Source organism: Pomacea canaliculata, linkage group LG3 (assembly GCF_003073045.1).
Source record: "Pomacea canaliculata isolate SZHN2017 linkage group LG3, ASM307304v1, whole genome shotgun sequence".
Taxonomy (NCBI): domain Eukaryota; kingdom Metazoa; phylum Mollusca; class Gastropoda; order Architaenioglossa; family Ampullariidae; genus Pomacea; species Pomacea canaliculata.
The window spans coordinates 42031505-42047155 of NC_037592.1; the positions used below are offsets into that span (position 1 = coordinate 42031505).

Genomic DNA, 15651 nt, shown 5'->3' on the forward strand with positions numbered 1-15651 from the left:
AGAAATGAAAATGATTTTTGTACCATGATTAAGAGAATTTGCTTGTCCACATCTTTACTTTACAGTTTAAGTTTTAAAGGACAGGTAGCTGTGGTGTTTGTGCTGTGCAAGGATAAAAGGGACTGAATGGGCCCAGAACACTGTGATGCAAAGGAACATGTTTTTGTCTGTCCATGCAACAGGTGAGTTCCTGAAAGGCTGTCCATGTTGTAGCTGTGCATCACCCAAGTCACATACTTCTCTCTCTTTCTCTCTTTCAAAGATGGGGGAATTCTCACAAGAATTACAAGAGTTGCCTAGGCGTGCACTGCTTGCTTCTGCCTTCATCACCTATCTGGCCTCAGCACCAGAAGATCTACGGCGTGAGCGCATCAAGGCCTGGATGGAGATCGTGGGTGTGAGTCAGTTTGACTTGCGGCGGTTCCTGAGCACTGAGAGCGAGCAGCTTATGTGGAAAGCTGAGGGTTTGCCCTCTGATGAGCTTTCCATGGAAAATGCTATGGTCATTTTACAGGTAAAAGATTATGATGTTGCAACTAAAAATAAATGTTTGTATTGTCTCTCTTTTCCTTCAGTAGACACTTCATGTAGTGATTGTTGCAATCCTATGGGGTCTAGGTACGTGTGATGGACGGAGACCCCTAGTTAGGCCTTGACTGCACCTCGACTACTCATCCACACTGACATAATCTTGTGCGCAATGCACTTCTACTGAATTGGTAATGAACACTATTAACGACTCAAGCCCCCAGCACACTCCCCAATAAACAACACAATGCAATTTAGTGAAAACAAAGTACTTATTAAGTATAGAAAATGCTAAAAGCTTGCACAGAGAAAATGATGAACCTGCAAGTAAACAAAATCCCTATCTTGTCTAGTTATCTAGGGTGTTCCATTGACCTACCCACTTACTACTAATCCAGGTATCTAGTGAGTCATAAAACCTATCTTTAACTATGCAAACGTCCTACATACACTCATTCACATACACATTCACTCGCTCTAAACCTGGCACATTCACACACCACTTAGCTCAACCAAATTGTCTTTGCCATGTGGGATGGAATTCTCATTGGTGGTGTGGCACACAGTTGTCCTTGATTACCTCGTATGATTGTCTTTGCTACACTGAGGGCCCTCCTGAGGCAATGCAGAAGAGATGGTGGTCTATTGACCGTTGATCTTTGTTGTCTTAGGAGGCTCTCCCTTGCACCGCGACACAGAAGAAACGGTGGTCTACTGACTATTGGTCTCCCTTGTCTGGAACTTCCCCCAGAGATACAAAATGTGCTGTGCATGGAACTGGGACAAGCGCTCACATGTACCGTCCCCTTCACCAGTGTGCACTCCTTTTCTGTCCCAAGCCAGCCTGTCATTACCATATGTATCAGTGCCGGGCTCTGTGACCCGAGTAATGTATCCTGCTGTGCTGCCAGGAATCGATTGAGGTTTTGCAGGGATAGAGGTCACTGTCCTTGATGCTCTGTTTTAAGAGCAGGCTGCACACCTCTTGTCCAGTCCCTATGCCACGTCCCATCTCTAGTAAAAGGATGGACTGGAAATAGCTGACATGACTCTTTGTAACAAAGACTTGAGTTGCAAAGTTTTTCTCTCGCCCCGATGTGTACACTTCAAGAGTTCAGTGGCGAAGCCCCGATTTCAGCTTCAACACAATATTAAAAGGCTGGCTTGGGCCACACATGCACCCAATTGGTCAGTCACTCACAAACACACTCATTGTCACGACTACAATCAATCAATCATGCATCACCGCTAGCGCAAGACACAGTCTTCTAGGTTTCTCCCTGCCCTTGACCTGACCCGTGTCCGGCCATCATGGTCCTGGCAGGGGTTTTCTCCAACGCTACACCCCTTTCCTTCCACGAGAAGCCACCGGCCGTCCCTTCTTCCTAAGGACAATGGCTAGGTGACTATGTGACCTTCCCTGAGCGAGTCCATTTGACTGCACATCTGCTCACCTTAAGAGGGGAGGGATGTGGCGCCCACACCACAGTTCTATTCCTACCACCTTTTGTGACAGTGATCCAGTGATCTTACAGTTTTGATCTCTTTCTGTACCTAATTGATGATAGACAGGTTTTTTTTTGCTTTGTACTATATATTGAAATGTGGTATATGTTGACAATCTTGTAATAAACTAAGTCCTGACATTAAGAAAAATCCATTGCATTGGGGTCAATGATAATTTATAATGCAAAAGAGATTAAGAAAAATACTTATTCTTCTTAATGGCTTCAAGCTGCATTGTTGTAACCATTTATAATTAAAACAGATACAAAAGTCTTTAATTAGTGACTGTAATGATAATTTTTGCTGTAATGATGGTGTCGGTGTATGCTAATGATTAGCAAATAAAAGTTTTGTGTTCTTTTTTTGGGGGTGGGGGAGGAGTTGTACAGTGATGTAGATCCCCTTCTGTATCTATTTGTGATTGATTTTAAAAAGACCAATAAAGCAGTGCATTTATCATTTACATTTTCACCAAACTATCACGTTAACTCTGTACAGAACGAGAGATGTTATCTGATCTTTGCTTTTGTTGACATTTAGATCAATAGCATTCCAGTTGGGGTAAGAGACCACCTTATGCTTTTGAGTGCAGCTTTTGTCTGAACCCACACACTGATTCTGCAGCTTAAATGCAAGCACATAAGAAAATGCTTTCTTTGCTTATTTGTGTGTTCTCTGTCTTCCAAACTCCACCTTTTGGGATGCATTTGGTGTTTCAAGATGATTCTCATGTTGAAGAGGCTAGATTGTTAATGTTTGTTAGGATGGCCATCACTATGGACTGAATACAACAGCAACAAGTAATCTTACCTCATGCAGGGTTATAAGATGAGGAGGGGATGCACAATTTTAAGTCATGCAGCTTCTGAATTGAGTAACACAACACTAATGCTTCAATCATACACTTCCCGTTTGTTTGCCGTGGTGTCATCTTGACACCAGTGTTTCTTTACAGCGAGGTTAACTCTTGGTTCATTTGAAGTCTTTTGTACACAGTGCATTGAGCTCACCTCCACGCTAGGAAAGGCACTCTACAAATGTAACTGTCATTGTGTTCTGTGCACTGGTCATTAGAGGTGCTTTACCTTTCTTTTACTCTATGGCTGATGAAAAGTGTGATTTTGGCATGATTTAAATCAGGGATGCACAACCTACGGCCCGCGGGCCATATCCGTCCCGCGAAACTTCTGCCCACAGTGCAGGAAATCGGCATGTTAGTAATAAAAGAAGACCTAAAAAACGAAAAAAAGGAAGAAGAAGTATTTAGTAGGGGCGTGATGACGAACATTTCGATTCAGATTCAGAAGTTGGTTTCGGGAAAACAACTTCAAATATCCACTAATTAGTACATAATTAATGGTAAGTACAACTCTAATAAGAAATGGTATCTGCTCTATTTTTTTTTTTTTTTTTGTATTTTTGCGTGAAGTGGCCCGCGACACGGTTGTCCGAAATGGATATGGCCCGCGACACGGCTGTCCGAAATGGATATGGCCCGCAGGCCGAAAAAGATTGGGCATCACTGATTTAAATGATATCAAACTTAAGTGTTAAAATCTGAGAGAGAGAAAATAGTTTTGTCAGCCTTAAAGACCTTTCTTGTTCTAACCTGATTGGTTATTTATATGCCTGTCACTTTTTCTGCCATCTATGCATTGTCTTTGGAAGGACAACAACACTATCACACTTTCCTCACAAGTGTTTGCTTCAAAGTTTCAAAAGTCCCTTAAAATTTAAGTGTTCTTTTTATTTTTGTTTCTATATATGCATAGTTGTATATTTGGTCACAGGTACGATTGGTTCTTTTTCTTGAAGTGTAGTGTTGTGTGTGTGTGTGTTCATGCATACATGCTTGTGTATGATAGCTTTCTTTTCTGTTGATTTAATTAAAAGATTAAGTGCTAATGCTCTCTAGTTTTGTGTTGATGCAAAATATAGAAAAATATTTTCTTTAGAGCTCCTTAAGGCCTTTTCTGGTTGATCCCTCATCACGAGCAACAGAGTGGCTGAAAACGCATTTGAAGGAGCACAGGCTTGAGGTTATTAACCAACAGGTATGTACATGTTGCTCAGCCTGTGAATGTGCATGTTGCATAGGTTAGTGGAAGAAGTAGTTTTTTAAGGGCCATTGAAGCAAGCAACAGTGATAATACTATAATAAATTCATTAATACATAGATACGAAAGTTAGAATTACAAACAGTGCCGTCAAAAGTTAAGTACATTAATGTTTTTCTGTAGACTTTCTAAATTGAAAAACAAAACAAAAAAATATAATGTCGAATTTTTAACAACTTTTTCATTTTTTGAGGCCAATAACAAGCTTATTTTAAATTTGTTTGGGTTTTTTTTTAATACCATTTTATTTGTATAAATTTTACTCTGAAATGCTATAAGGCTTTATGACAGAGAACAAAGTGAACTTCATCTTCATGTATTTTAAGTAATGGACACAGCAGGTCCTGTGTAGTATGTCAATCTTCTATATCAAAAATAATGAACTGCAATATTGGACACACCTACTCTGAATTTAGCCAGAACTGTCACCAAATCATACTCAAATATTTTTTAACAGTGCCTGAGATCCCATATGTAGAGTAAAAAAGAAAACCTCTCAGTACTATTAATTTGATCTTCCCATTCCTGCCATCTACACAAATCTTGCCTTTCTTTTAGTTTATTCCTTGTTGCTCCTTTGAGGAGCATAGGGCTGCAACACCTTGCCAGCAGACCCAGTTTTGGGCAGCCCCTTCAGTTGGGCCCAGGTGGCTCCTATGTCCTTTGCCTTGCTCTGTTCTGTTCTTTTCCAAATGGGATCTTTCTTTTAACTTGCCAATAAATAAACTTACATTTTGTACCCACTGATTTAACCATGCAAAGCCAAACCTGAGAGAAAATAAATTTGTTCTAATATTGGATACCCACTTTGTTTTACCCTTTGCATATAAATAAAACCGCATTCTGTAAACCTTTTGGGGTAACCTATCATCGTTCATTCTAACAAGTTTCAGCCAGTAATGAATACATCTATTCACTAAATTGTAATTAGGTATCTACATGATTCGCCATAAACTAGATCATTTGGAGTTCACCCATCTAACCTCAAGAAATGGCTTAAGGTGAAAAGGTGCACTTATTTGCAGCATTTGAGATGCCTGTCTAATCCCCATAGTTTGGCACATATTGTAACATGGCTGAACTTGAGCATCGAAAAGTTTCAAAAATATTTCTGAACTCTTGTTATTATAGGATCGAAGAGTTTTCATTATTAGAAATAAATTATTTTGTCCTCCATTTGCCAAGTCCTGACATGCAGCTGTAAAACTGAGCTTATTAGAAAACAACAATCCTAGATATTTACAAACATTAACAGCAGGAATTACAACACTATTGTAGATCCAGCATTCTCTTGCCCCTAAAACTCACCCTTACAAAAGACACCAATATTACTTTTATCTAAATTTACACTTAAGTCCAAGGTAGAAGATTCTATACTTAAATTATTTAGCTGATTTTGCAAACCAATCACTGTTTCAGCTATCAAGACAACATTCACAAATAGTAAAATAAACAGTTTTAAGTAATCTATAGAAAAGTAGGCTCCATATTTTCCATTCTGAATTATATTAATTGCCAATTTATTGATTGATTAAAAGAGAAAATAATACAGGACTACATACATCTCCTTGCTAATTGTACTTGCTAAGTACAATTTATATAATTAACTAACAGTGCTTCACACCTAATTCTTACTTTTACATTATTATACATGGCTTTGATGGATCTGAATAACTTGCCTGTAACTCCAATTTTTTAACAGAATGTGTCTCAATAAGTTTCTATTTATTGAGTTATACTTTTCCAAAGTCTATAAATGCCACATGTAGTTTACGATTTAAAGCAAACTTTCTGAATCAAACCCAGCAAGGTAAACATGGTCAACAGTTGAATACCCTTTCCTAAAACCAGCTTGATATTCTCCAACAACATGCTTTTCATCCATCCACTCCTGCAGTCTGCTGTTAAATTAAGACCTCGTGCCTTACTTGTAACATCACAAAGGGAAATACCTCTATAGTTGTTAGGACTAAGGATATTCCTATCACCTTTCTTGAACAAAGTAATCATTATTGATTCAGTCCATTTATCTGGAAAAACACCCTCATTAAGCAGTTCATTAAAAATTTGTTGGAGGTTAGTGGAGAAAGGCTGTGAAGGTGTCTTATGGCATGAGGATAAAGTACATTACATAGGCATGTTATGGGAATGTTGGCAGATAGGTTCATTCCATGGGCATGGGATAGATAAATTTTATTTTGTAGGCATGAGGGTAGAAAGGTAGGTTCTGTAGGCCTGGGAATAAGTAAGAACATTCCATGGGCATGTGGGTAGATGATAAGTACATTTTGTAGGTATGAGGATAGATGAGTACATTTTGTGGTCATGAGGATATAGTTAAGTATATTCCATGAGTATATAGGATTTTATTATTCAAATGACTGACTTTGACACCAGGACAGCAACTTCAGCACAGCTTTAGAACTGGCAGTCAGGTTTGGCAAAACGCTTATCATACAAGAGATCGACCGCATAGAGCCCGTCTTGTTTCCACTACTGCGTGGCGACCTGACAGCACAAGGTAGAGTGTACATTCCTGCCTCTGTTCTTTGCCTGCTTTTACACTTGTTTCAATGACCAGCACCCATCTGTCTTTCAACAGGATCTTACTATGACAAAACTAGCTTGTATGTAGTGTGGGGTTTGTCACAAGCACTTCTGTGTAAAAGATTAAATAAAACTAAATTACACCACCAGAGTAATAATATTTCTATAAAGTCATTTCTTGTTCTTCATCCTGAGAGACAATAATGATTGTGCCATCTATGCCTGTGCCTGTAGCTTTGCTGTCAGGTTATTATTATTTTTTTGGTAAAGCACTTTGAGCCTGCCTTTGATGGCAGGGTGACTATACAAATCAACTTTATTATTATTTATTATTATTATATTACTCTTTGACTAATGGATATCTTCAGGTCCTCGTTATGTGGTTCAGATTGGAGAAAAGGTTATTGACTACAACGAAGACTTCAAGCTGTTTATGGCAACACGCAACCCCAACCCTGAGATACCTCCAGATGCTGCATCAATCATCACTGAGGTCAACTTCACTACAACCAGGGCTGGACTAACAGGACAAGTTTGTTGATTAAGATATTGCTTTTAGTTTATTCAAACTTGTAAATGTTTCATTGGAAAAACATAGCCAAGTAAACTGAGTACCAAATTGTGATCTGTGTGTAACAGTCACTTTGTTGTACACCCCAGGCAGGCATGTAAATAACCAGTCAGGTTACAATTCGATTTTTGGTGTGTTTTCCTGCTGATAATGATCCTGTCCGTCTTGTTTGATTTTAGGCGTGTTTTCATGGTGATAATGATACTGTGTGTCTGCCTTGATTTTTGGTGTGTTTTCATGGTGATAAAGATACCATTAGTCTTGTTTGAGAAGACTGCATGTGATGCTTCCAATCATATTATATGGCCTGTGGTGGTCTCTGTGTTGCAGCTGCTAGCACTGACCATTCAGAATGAAAAGCCAGAGCTGGAGGTCCGCAAGACAGACCTACTGAAACAGGAGGAGGATCTCAAGATCCAGCTGGCCAAGCTTGAGGAGTCTTTACTTGAGGTCTTACACACACACAAGTCATGCATTCATTCACAAAATGTGATCACACCCACAAATGATGTATGCATTAACATGTTTGCAGGGATAACCAATCACATGGCAGGTGCTCATACTCATTGAGACAGACCCCAGTCTAGGTGTAAGGCATGAACTTTGTTGAAGGAACTGTTTGCCTGTTTCCACAAAACAAATTTTCTGAGGCTCTAAGACTGTACAATACATATATATGGACTTCTCTTGGCTCTCTAATAGCCATGACTGAAGTCTGCTGGTTGTCTGAGACTCAGAGAACCATACCTACTCTACTTTTACACCTTCTGTGGGAGTATGGGGAAGGTGGATGGATTGGTGGGTTGGGAGGGATTATGTCATGGATACTGGCACTGCTGGGTTGTATCCACCACCCACTTTCTCACTTCTGTTACCTCCTGCTTGTGAAACAGTGCTGCTAACCAGTTGGACTTGGTCTGGTATCATAATCTTATTAATATATCCTTGTGATTCTAATGTGGATATGCATGTTTTCTGTAGGTCTAAAGCTGCCAATTGAAATTTTATCTTACAGAGAAATAGCACTGCTTAAGCTTAAATACTGTTCACCTTTGTATATACTGTTCATGTTCACTCAGGTGTGTGAGTGAGATATGTGTATAATGTTTATGTTCACTCATGTGATATATATATATTGTTCATCATGTTCACTCAGGGGTTTGTGCTGTTCATGTTCACTAAGGAGTGTGTGTGTGTGATGTCAGGAACTGGCCAGTGCCAAAGGTAACATCCTTGAGAACAAAGAGCTCTTGGACTCTCTCAACAAAACCAAAGCATCCAGCATCACCATTAGTGACAGTCTGGAAGAATCAGTCCGCCTACAGGCTTCACTTGATGCAGAGCGCAACAGTTACCTGCCCTTGGCAGCCAGTGGCAGCTGCCTTTACTTTGTCATCAGCGACTTGGCAAAAATTAACAACATGTACCGCTTCAGTCTTGCTGCTTTCTTGCGCCTCTTTCAACGCTCTCTTCATACTGAACATGTCAGTCAATACTTTCAGGGGAAGGGGGTTTGTTAGTGACTTTTTTACAAACCTAAGACCTTGGCAAAGGAATGTTATTATTAAGAAGGCCATGATTCAAATGATTGTTTGTGATGAACATCCATTAAAGATCTTATCTTCTGTGTTGCTATAACTGATCATAAGTAGTATTTGATATTGTAAATAATAGAGCAATATTCCTGAGAAAAGTAACATTACTCTGCATTTTTTTTCATTTTCTCAAGCCTTTTATGAAATTCAGTGAGTCATATTGTTTGAACTACTAACTTACATGCAGTGATCACAATATTTTGAGCCTTCTGTTTAATCTCGCAGGATGGCAGTGGTACAGAAATCCGCATCCGCAGCCTGAGTCAACAACTGCAGCGACTGGTATATGAGTATGTATGCCGGTCGCTGTTCAAGGTTGATCGCCTTATGTTCGCAGTGCACATGGCTCATGGGACTAAACCAGAGCTTTTCCAAGATAATGTGAGTACTAAATGGAATATTTTCTTGCAATGCTGTTGTCACTGAGAAGATTGTCCAATTCATTAATGAAATGTTTATAGTTTGTGTGACTGGCATAATGAAAGGGACTAAGATGTTATTATCAACATAAGTTATTGTGGCTGCTATGTGAATAACAATATTCTGTATTTAGTGAATATTGTTACCTAATTCACTGGTGCAATGCAGAAAATATGGCTGATATGATTAGCGTTAGGTAAACTGAAAATGTGATGGAAAAGTGTCAAAATAGACGTCTGATGTGTACCATGCCCAGCACAAGCAGGGCGATCTGTGATGCATCTTGTATGCAGTGAATGAGATAAAGTGTGAGACCTCTGGTCATGACAAAATCTCACCTTCCCTGGTGCATGATTGTTCTGTCTGTCTAGTGCATGATAACAAGACCTCTGATGTATGATAAACGTCTCATGTTTTTCCTGGTGTGTGATTAAATGTAACCTGTCTCTATGGTGCATGATACAGAGTGACTTGTCTGCAGTGCACACTTAAGTGCAGCTTGTATGGTGCTCAGTAAAGTTGGGCTTATCTCTTAGGTGCATGAAAAGGTGTAATTTATCTTTCTAATGCCTGATGAAAAGTGATTTTTTTTTTGTGCACAGTAATTAAAGCATGATGTGTCTCTTTGGTGCATGCTGAAGGGAACATGTGTCTGTCTAGTGATGAATGTGGTCTTCAAGCTTGATAGTTGGAATGACAATTGTGATCAATAGGGTTTTTTTTACATTTCATATGATGAGTGTTATTTTCCTTGTCATAACCTCACCACTCTCACTTATGTGTTCTTTCTCTCAACGAAACTTACTGCCTTTTTTTATATGTGAAACTTACAGCATGTATGACTGTACGACTTGTGTGATATGAATCTCATGATGTGACAAATATCACCTCTGGTAGGGTGGGTTTCTTGACTCATGTGATAATATCAGTCTCATGATGTATGATAATGTCAATCTCATAACGTGTGGGATAATGTCAATCTCATGATGTGACTTTGATCCACTGTGGCAGGAGTGGGAAGCATTCACAGGAATGTTGGTGGCAGATGTCAAAGGAGATCACCATGCTCCCTCATGGGTGGATGAGGAAAGAGCGTCGACTGTTGCTGCGCTAAAGGTAGGTTGACATGAGTATTCATTGAGTGTGGGTTGACATGAGAGTTGATACCCTAAAGGTAGGTAGACATGAATGTAGGTGGACATAAATTTACCTAGCTGAATGTAAGTGGATATGTAAGCATATAAACTGTAGAAACTTATTCTATCTGTCCTATTAGAATCACATGTCTTTTCCTGTCAAGTGCCAGTGTTTTCTTACTTCTCAAGAAAACATCTTCTATATTTCTCTCTCTACTTTAGACCATACATGTACCAGATGTTTGTTGTTTTTCATTTTTAACATCACATTAATTTGCTCTTACACTGTTGGTTGTCCTACCATGTACACTCTCTCATTCAGTATTGAACTTCCATACAGCGGAGGAAAAAACAAAAATCAATATTATTGCTTTGCTGTGGTCACCAGGCCAATCTTCCCAGGTTGTACCAGCAGCTCAGCTTGGAGGACACCACTTTGTGGTCTAACTTTGCCCGCAGCAGTCATTGTGAGGAGGAGTTCCCCTCATCCATCAGCAAACACTGCACGTTGTTTCAGCAAGTGTTGACAGTGCAGGCAACACGCCCAGATAGACTTCAGAGTGCAATGGCCCTGTTTGCATGCAAAGCTTTAGGTGAGTCTTGCTGATTTGCCATTGAAACATGTGGGAACCATTATCTTAACACTTAAATGTCACTGTGTTGTCCTCAATGTAAGCTAATTGTGTTGCCTGCTTAGTGATTTGTTTTTATTCAATTCACATTCCAAAATGATTAAATTGGGCATACATTAAGACATAAGGTAGATCAATAATGTGTACATTTGTTTTAGAAGTATTAAGCCCAATCTTCTTGTGATTTAACTAAATTCATGAAGTGATTTGACTTTATATATCTATTTTGTTCCCTTTGCCATAAAATATAAATATAGTTATTTGTAATTTGATGTGACACAGTGTAACATTAATGTTGAAATACAATTTTTAAAATAGAAATATTATGTTCTGTAGGCATGAAGGAGCTGTCTCCACCTAGCATCAGTCTGAAGACACTGTATCATGAGACACTAGCCACAGAACCTGTCCTGGTGGTGATCTCCCCAGGGGCTGACCCATCACAGGAGCTGCAAGACTTGGCTAGTGAAATCGTTGGCCTTGAACGTTATCATCAGGTCACAATTTATTTCCATGCTTACATCACCTTAAGCAATGTCCCATTTTTGGTGCTGTGTTGTGTGTGAAATAGCTTATTCTAATATATATTTAAATACTTTATTTGAGTTTTGATGAGTAAGCAGTTTTATTAACAGGAAAAGTGAATTGTTCATTCATTTTGAGAGGTGTTTGCAAGTACTGTTGATTGACTGTGTTAACGTTTTTTCAACAGTCATTTGTGACTGGCATTACTGATATCTTCTCACCTGGGAAGATGAAGCATATGGCCCTTAACCTAATGTCAGTGGTACAAAACTTTAGTGCAGTAGAATAACTAACTGCCTTTGGTGTTGAAGACTAGGAGAATCTTTTGTATATTGATAGAATTTTTGTCGTGGTAGATTATAGAACTCCTATGGAAGAATGTGATGCTGGCATATACAAGAATAAGAGAGTTTAGGTGGTGATTAAAAAAAAAAAAAAAGCTGTGAACATTGTGCTCCAGAATTTCTTCTGGAAGGTCAAGAAGGGTGAAAGAAAAAAGATTTGGTCTATGCTTTTGAATGGTCTTCTTCATCTGGATGAAGAACATCCTGTATAATCTACGTCTACTTAGCTTGGAGACAAATCGTAGGCCTTTTGTTACTTCACTAACCCAGGAAGCGAATCATATGGGCCCGTATTTCTTTACTTAGCCTGAAGACAAATCATGGGGTTTTATTACTTCTGCTTATCTAGTAGAAATTTCATAACGGCATGGAAGATGGTGGACAATTTACTGGGGAGAATCCTGTGGTCTTTGGCATCGTTGGTGTAGTTTCTCACTGTCTTAGAACTTAGGCACACACAAGCAGTGAAATCACCAATATTTCTGATTCTTTGCAGGTTGCCATGGGTCAAGGCCAGGCAGAAATTGCCATGCAGCTTGTACGTGAGTGTGCAAATAACGGAGACTGGCTGTGTCTGAAGAACCTGCACCTGGTCACGGCCTGGCTGCCAGCGCTTGAAAAGGTGGGCAAGCAGGGCATAGAGGGAAAATAGTATTAATGGGGACCAGGTGGTGGAAGTGATGTGGTACATGTAAACTGACAGCTTGTGATGCTCCATGGAGGTCTGTGCTTTTTATTAACCCATGTTTTTAGTGTATTGGGATACTGTGTATGTAGGAGTGGTGTGGTAATGTTTACCTGCTATTGCAGGAGATTAACAGCATGAAGCCACATAAAGATTTCCGACTGTGGATGACAGCTGAGGTTCACCCCAAGTTTCCAACCATCCTGCTGCAATCTAGCCTGAAGATCACGTATGAGGTGAGTCTCAAAAAGTTTTCATTGTCGGACAAATTGTCTTGCCAGACAAGCCAGCATAAACTTTATGATTTTGAGTATGTTTAAAGTTACATGAGAGGAACTTGCATATACTTCTCTTTGTGGGTACTTATTGCAGCCACAGTTTTTAGTATACATTCAGCACAGATTACAGTAAAGCAAAATTTTCAGTTTTTGTTGGTGATGTGGGTGATCAAAGTTTTGATGAAGTCAGATTGACAGTAAACACATTGTATCTGCTGACTAGTCCAGCTTTGACGTTCTGTGACAGTCTCCTCCAGGAGTGAAGCAGAACCTGTTACGTACCTATGAAGGCTGGAGCCCAGAGTACGTTGCACGTGGGGGAAACACAGTCAGGTCCCAGGCTCTGTTTGCTCTGGCCTGGTTTCATGCTGTGGTACAGGAGCGACGAGTATACATTCCACAGGTTGGTCACTCACCCACCCTCCTGGCTTTCTTGAGTGGAACTCCTCTTATGTGTGGTTCTGGTACCTTTGGTACATTAAGCCTCACAAATAATCATACTTTTGTTGGAAGTGCATTGTTTGTTTTTTTTTGTTTAGTGAATCATGGTGAACCAACCCATATTTTTAAATGTTCTCAGGGTTGGACCAAGTTTTATGAGTTCTCACTGTCTGACCTCAGAGCTGGTGCTGATATCATTGACAGGCTGTGTGCTTCAGGTAAAAAGGAGTGTAAGATGTGTGCAAAACTTCATTATAATCACTTTAGAAACTCGCTAATGACTACATTTTTTGTTTACATTAGACATTGTTCACTTGCATAGCATGTGACTATTTGTGGGTTCAATTTGTCTGCAATGTTTGACTGCAGGACAAGATGTGCAGTGGAACTTTGTCCATGGTCTGTTTGAGTTTGCCATCTACGGTGGTCGAGTGGACAACCCCTTTGACATGCAGGTTCTAGTGTCCTACCTGAAGCAGTTTTTTGATTCCAGTGTCCTGAGTCCTCAGAATAAGAACAAACGCCTTGGACCACTGCATGTTCCAGTCTCTACCAACAGACGGGTGTGTGAATGTTGTGGTCTTCATGTGCAGTTAATGTATGCATGTGCCTACTTCCCATTAGCTTAGTTTATTCCTTGTTGCTCCTTTGAGGATCATAGGGCCGCACTTCCCATTAAGTCTTTGCATAAATCTTTGTGTGAAAGTCTGTGTTCTCTTGGAGACATAAGTTTGGAACAAGATCACAATGGTCAGGCACATAGGAAGTGCAAAAAGGTACTTTAATATGTCAGCTAATTCAGCAATGGTCACACAGAAAAATACTGTTGCATGTTGCATTTCTATTTTGAAGGTAAACACAGTTTAAAAATATAGTGAAAAAAATTCACAGATAGCAAGAGAGTTTTAGAAATAGGATGTCTTTTTTCAGCATATCTTGTTTCTAAGAATGAACTCTTTAGTCATGTTAAGGATAAGAACCATTAAAGGTCTTGAGGCAGGATTTGTCAGTTAGACCTCTTTAACTCCTCTATGTTTGTGGGAACAAATGGTATTGCAGGGTTACTACTCATCATACTAGTATTGTGACGTCATAATAATATTGTGAATCATCGTCATGATGGTATTATGGCATATCATTATGGTGTGGTTTGTAGGACTACCAAGAGGTAATCAGCAGCCTACCAGAGAGTGATCACCCTTCCTACTTTGGGCTGCCTGAGAATATTGAGCGCTCAGCCCAGCGCATCATCAGCTTGCAGGTTATCTCACAGCTGCGCATCTTACAGCGAGGGGATGCCAAGGCCAGTCGCTTTGACAAAGAAGTGTGGGCCAATCAGCTGGGGCCCATCCTTAACCTGTGGAAAAAACTCAACCAAGTAAAGCCTTTGTATCCTTGCATTTCTTTCACACATGTATTCACAACAAAAGTTTTGTGAGAGATGAATTAAACTTTAAGTTGATGGCCCAATTTTAACTGTGTTGTCAATATTATTGCTTATTGGTTTCCAAATTTATGTCTTCTTCATGATCAGTTATTGCCTAGTGAAATGTAAGACCTATAAAGTAGTTTGTGTGATTATTGTACATATGACATCAGTCTGAAAATCTGTTTATGATGTAATTAGGTTTATTGGTTACTTCAAACCCGCATACATGATATGAGTAAACATCTGTATATGATGGATTATATGCCAGCAGCTTGGTAAGAACAGCAGCCAGCTCTTGGTTTTTGTACATGTTTTTTTCTACTTTTTACACTATCTGCTTCCCTTTTGCTTTCCATCATAGCATGGCTTTCAGACTGTTGAATATCTAGCATGGTTCAGGTGTATCCAGATACACATGCATAGATTCTTATACCTTGAATGTGACTTGAAAACCTTCAGGTGAAGTTTAAGAACTGCATGTTTTAAGCATCAGTGCCACCTGAACTGTCATGGTGTTTACTTCCCTGTCTATAGCTGTGAGCCTGATCTTGCAGGGCCTGCAACTGATTCAGACAAAGATAGCCATTCCCAGCGAGCGGGCTGGCCATAGCTCACCTATTCTGTCCTTCTTGCACCTGGAACGATACAGTGGCATCAAGCTAGTGCAGAGTGTCCATGCTTCATTGGCCGCCCTCTCCAAGGTCATCAGGGGCACTCAGCTTCTGACGTCAGAAGTGCAGAACCTTGCTGCTGCCCTCCTGAATCAGGAAGTGAGACATGTCCTCCCCTTTTTAAAAATTCAGTTACCCACATTTCTTGCAAAATATACTGGATTAGTCAAAAAACCTTGAAGGAATGGAAAAAATGAATGGCTAAGAAGTTATTGTATGAATGAAG

At 39.7% G+C, this 15651-nt stretch overlaps 1 protein-coding gene across 5 annotated transcripts in view; it reads left to right on the plus strand.

Annotated features, from left to right (window-relative positions):
• The window catches only part of LOC112560667 (cytoplasmic dynein 2 heavy chain 1-like), a 57936-nt gene that overhangs the window by 40020 nt on the left and 2265 nt on the right, over positions 1–15651 (plus strand). For 3 of the 5 annotated variants that reach the window (XM_025232671.1, XM_025232672.1, XM_025232675.1), the window contains 18 exons: positions 263–514; positions 2575–2595; positions 3990–4088; positions 6549–6672; positions 7067–7230; positions 7600–7719; positions 8475–8753; positions 9090–9245; positions 10296–10400; positions 10809–11013; positions 11389–11549; positions 12418–12543; positions 12732–12842; positions 13132–13287; positions 13465–13543; positions 13695–13888; positions 14482–14703; positions 15309–15524. In XM_025232671.1, coding sequence (XP_025088456.1) covers positions 263–514; positions 2575–2595; positions 3990–4088; positions 6549–6672; positions 7067–7230; positions 7600–7719; positions 8475–8753; positions 9090–9245; positions 10296–10400; positions 10809–11013; positions 11389–11549; positions 12418–12543; positions 12732–12842; positions 13132–13287; positions 13465–13543; positions 13695–13888; positions 14482–14703; positions 15309–15524 — 2790 coding nt within the window. The remainder of the gene's footprint in view (positions 1–262; positions 515–2574; positions 2596–3989; positions 4089–6548; positions 6673–7066; positions 7231–7599; positions 7720–8474; positions 8754–9089; positions 9246–10295; positions 10401–10808; positions 11014–11388; positions 11550–12417; positions 12544–12731; positions 12843–13131; positions 13288–13464; positions 13544–13694; positions 13889–14481; positions 14704–15308; positions 15525–15651) is intronic. The other 2 variants (XM_025232673.1, XM_025232676.1) reach the window with 1 other exon arrangement.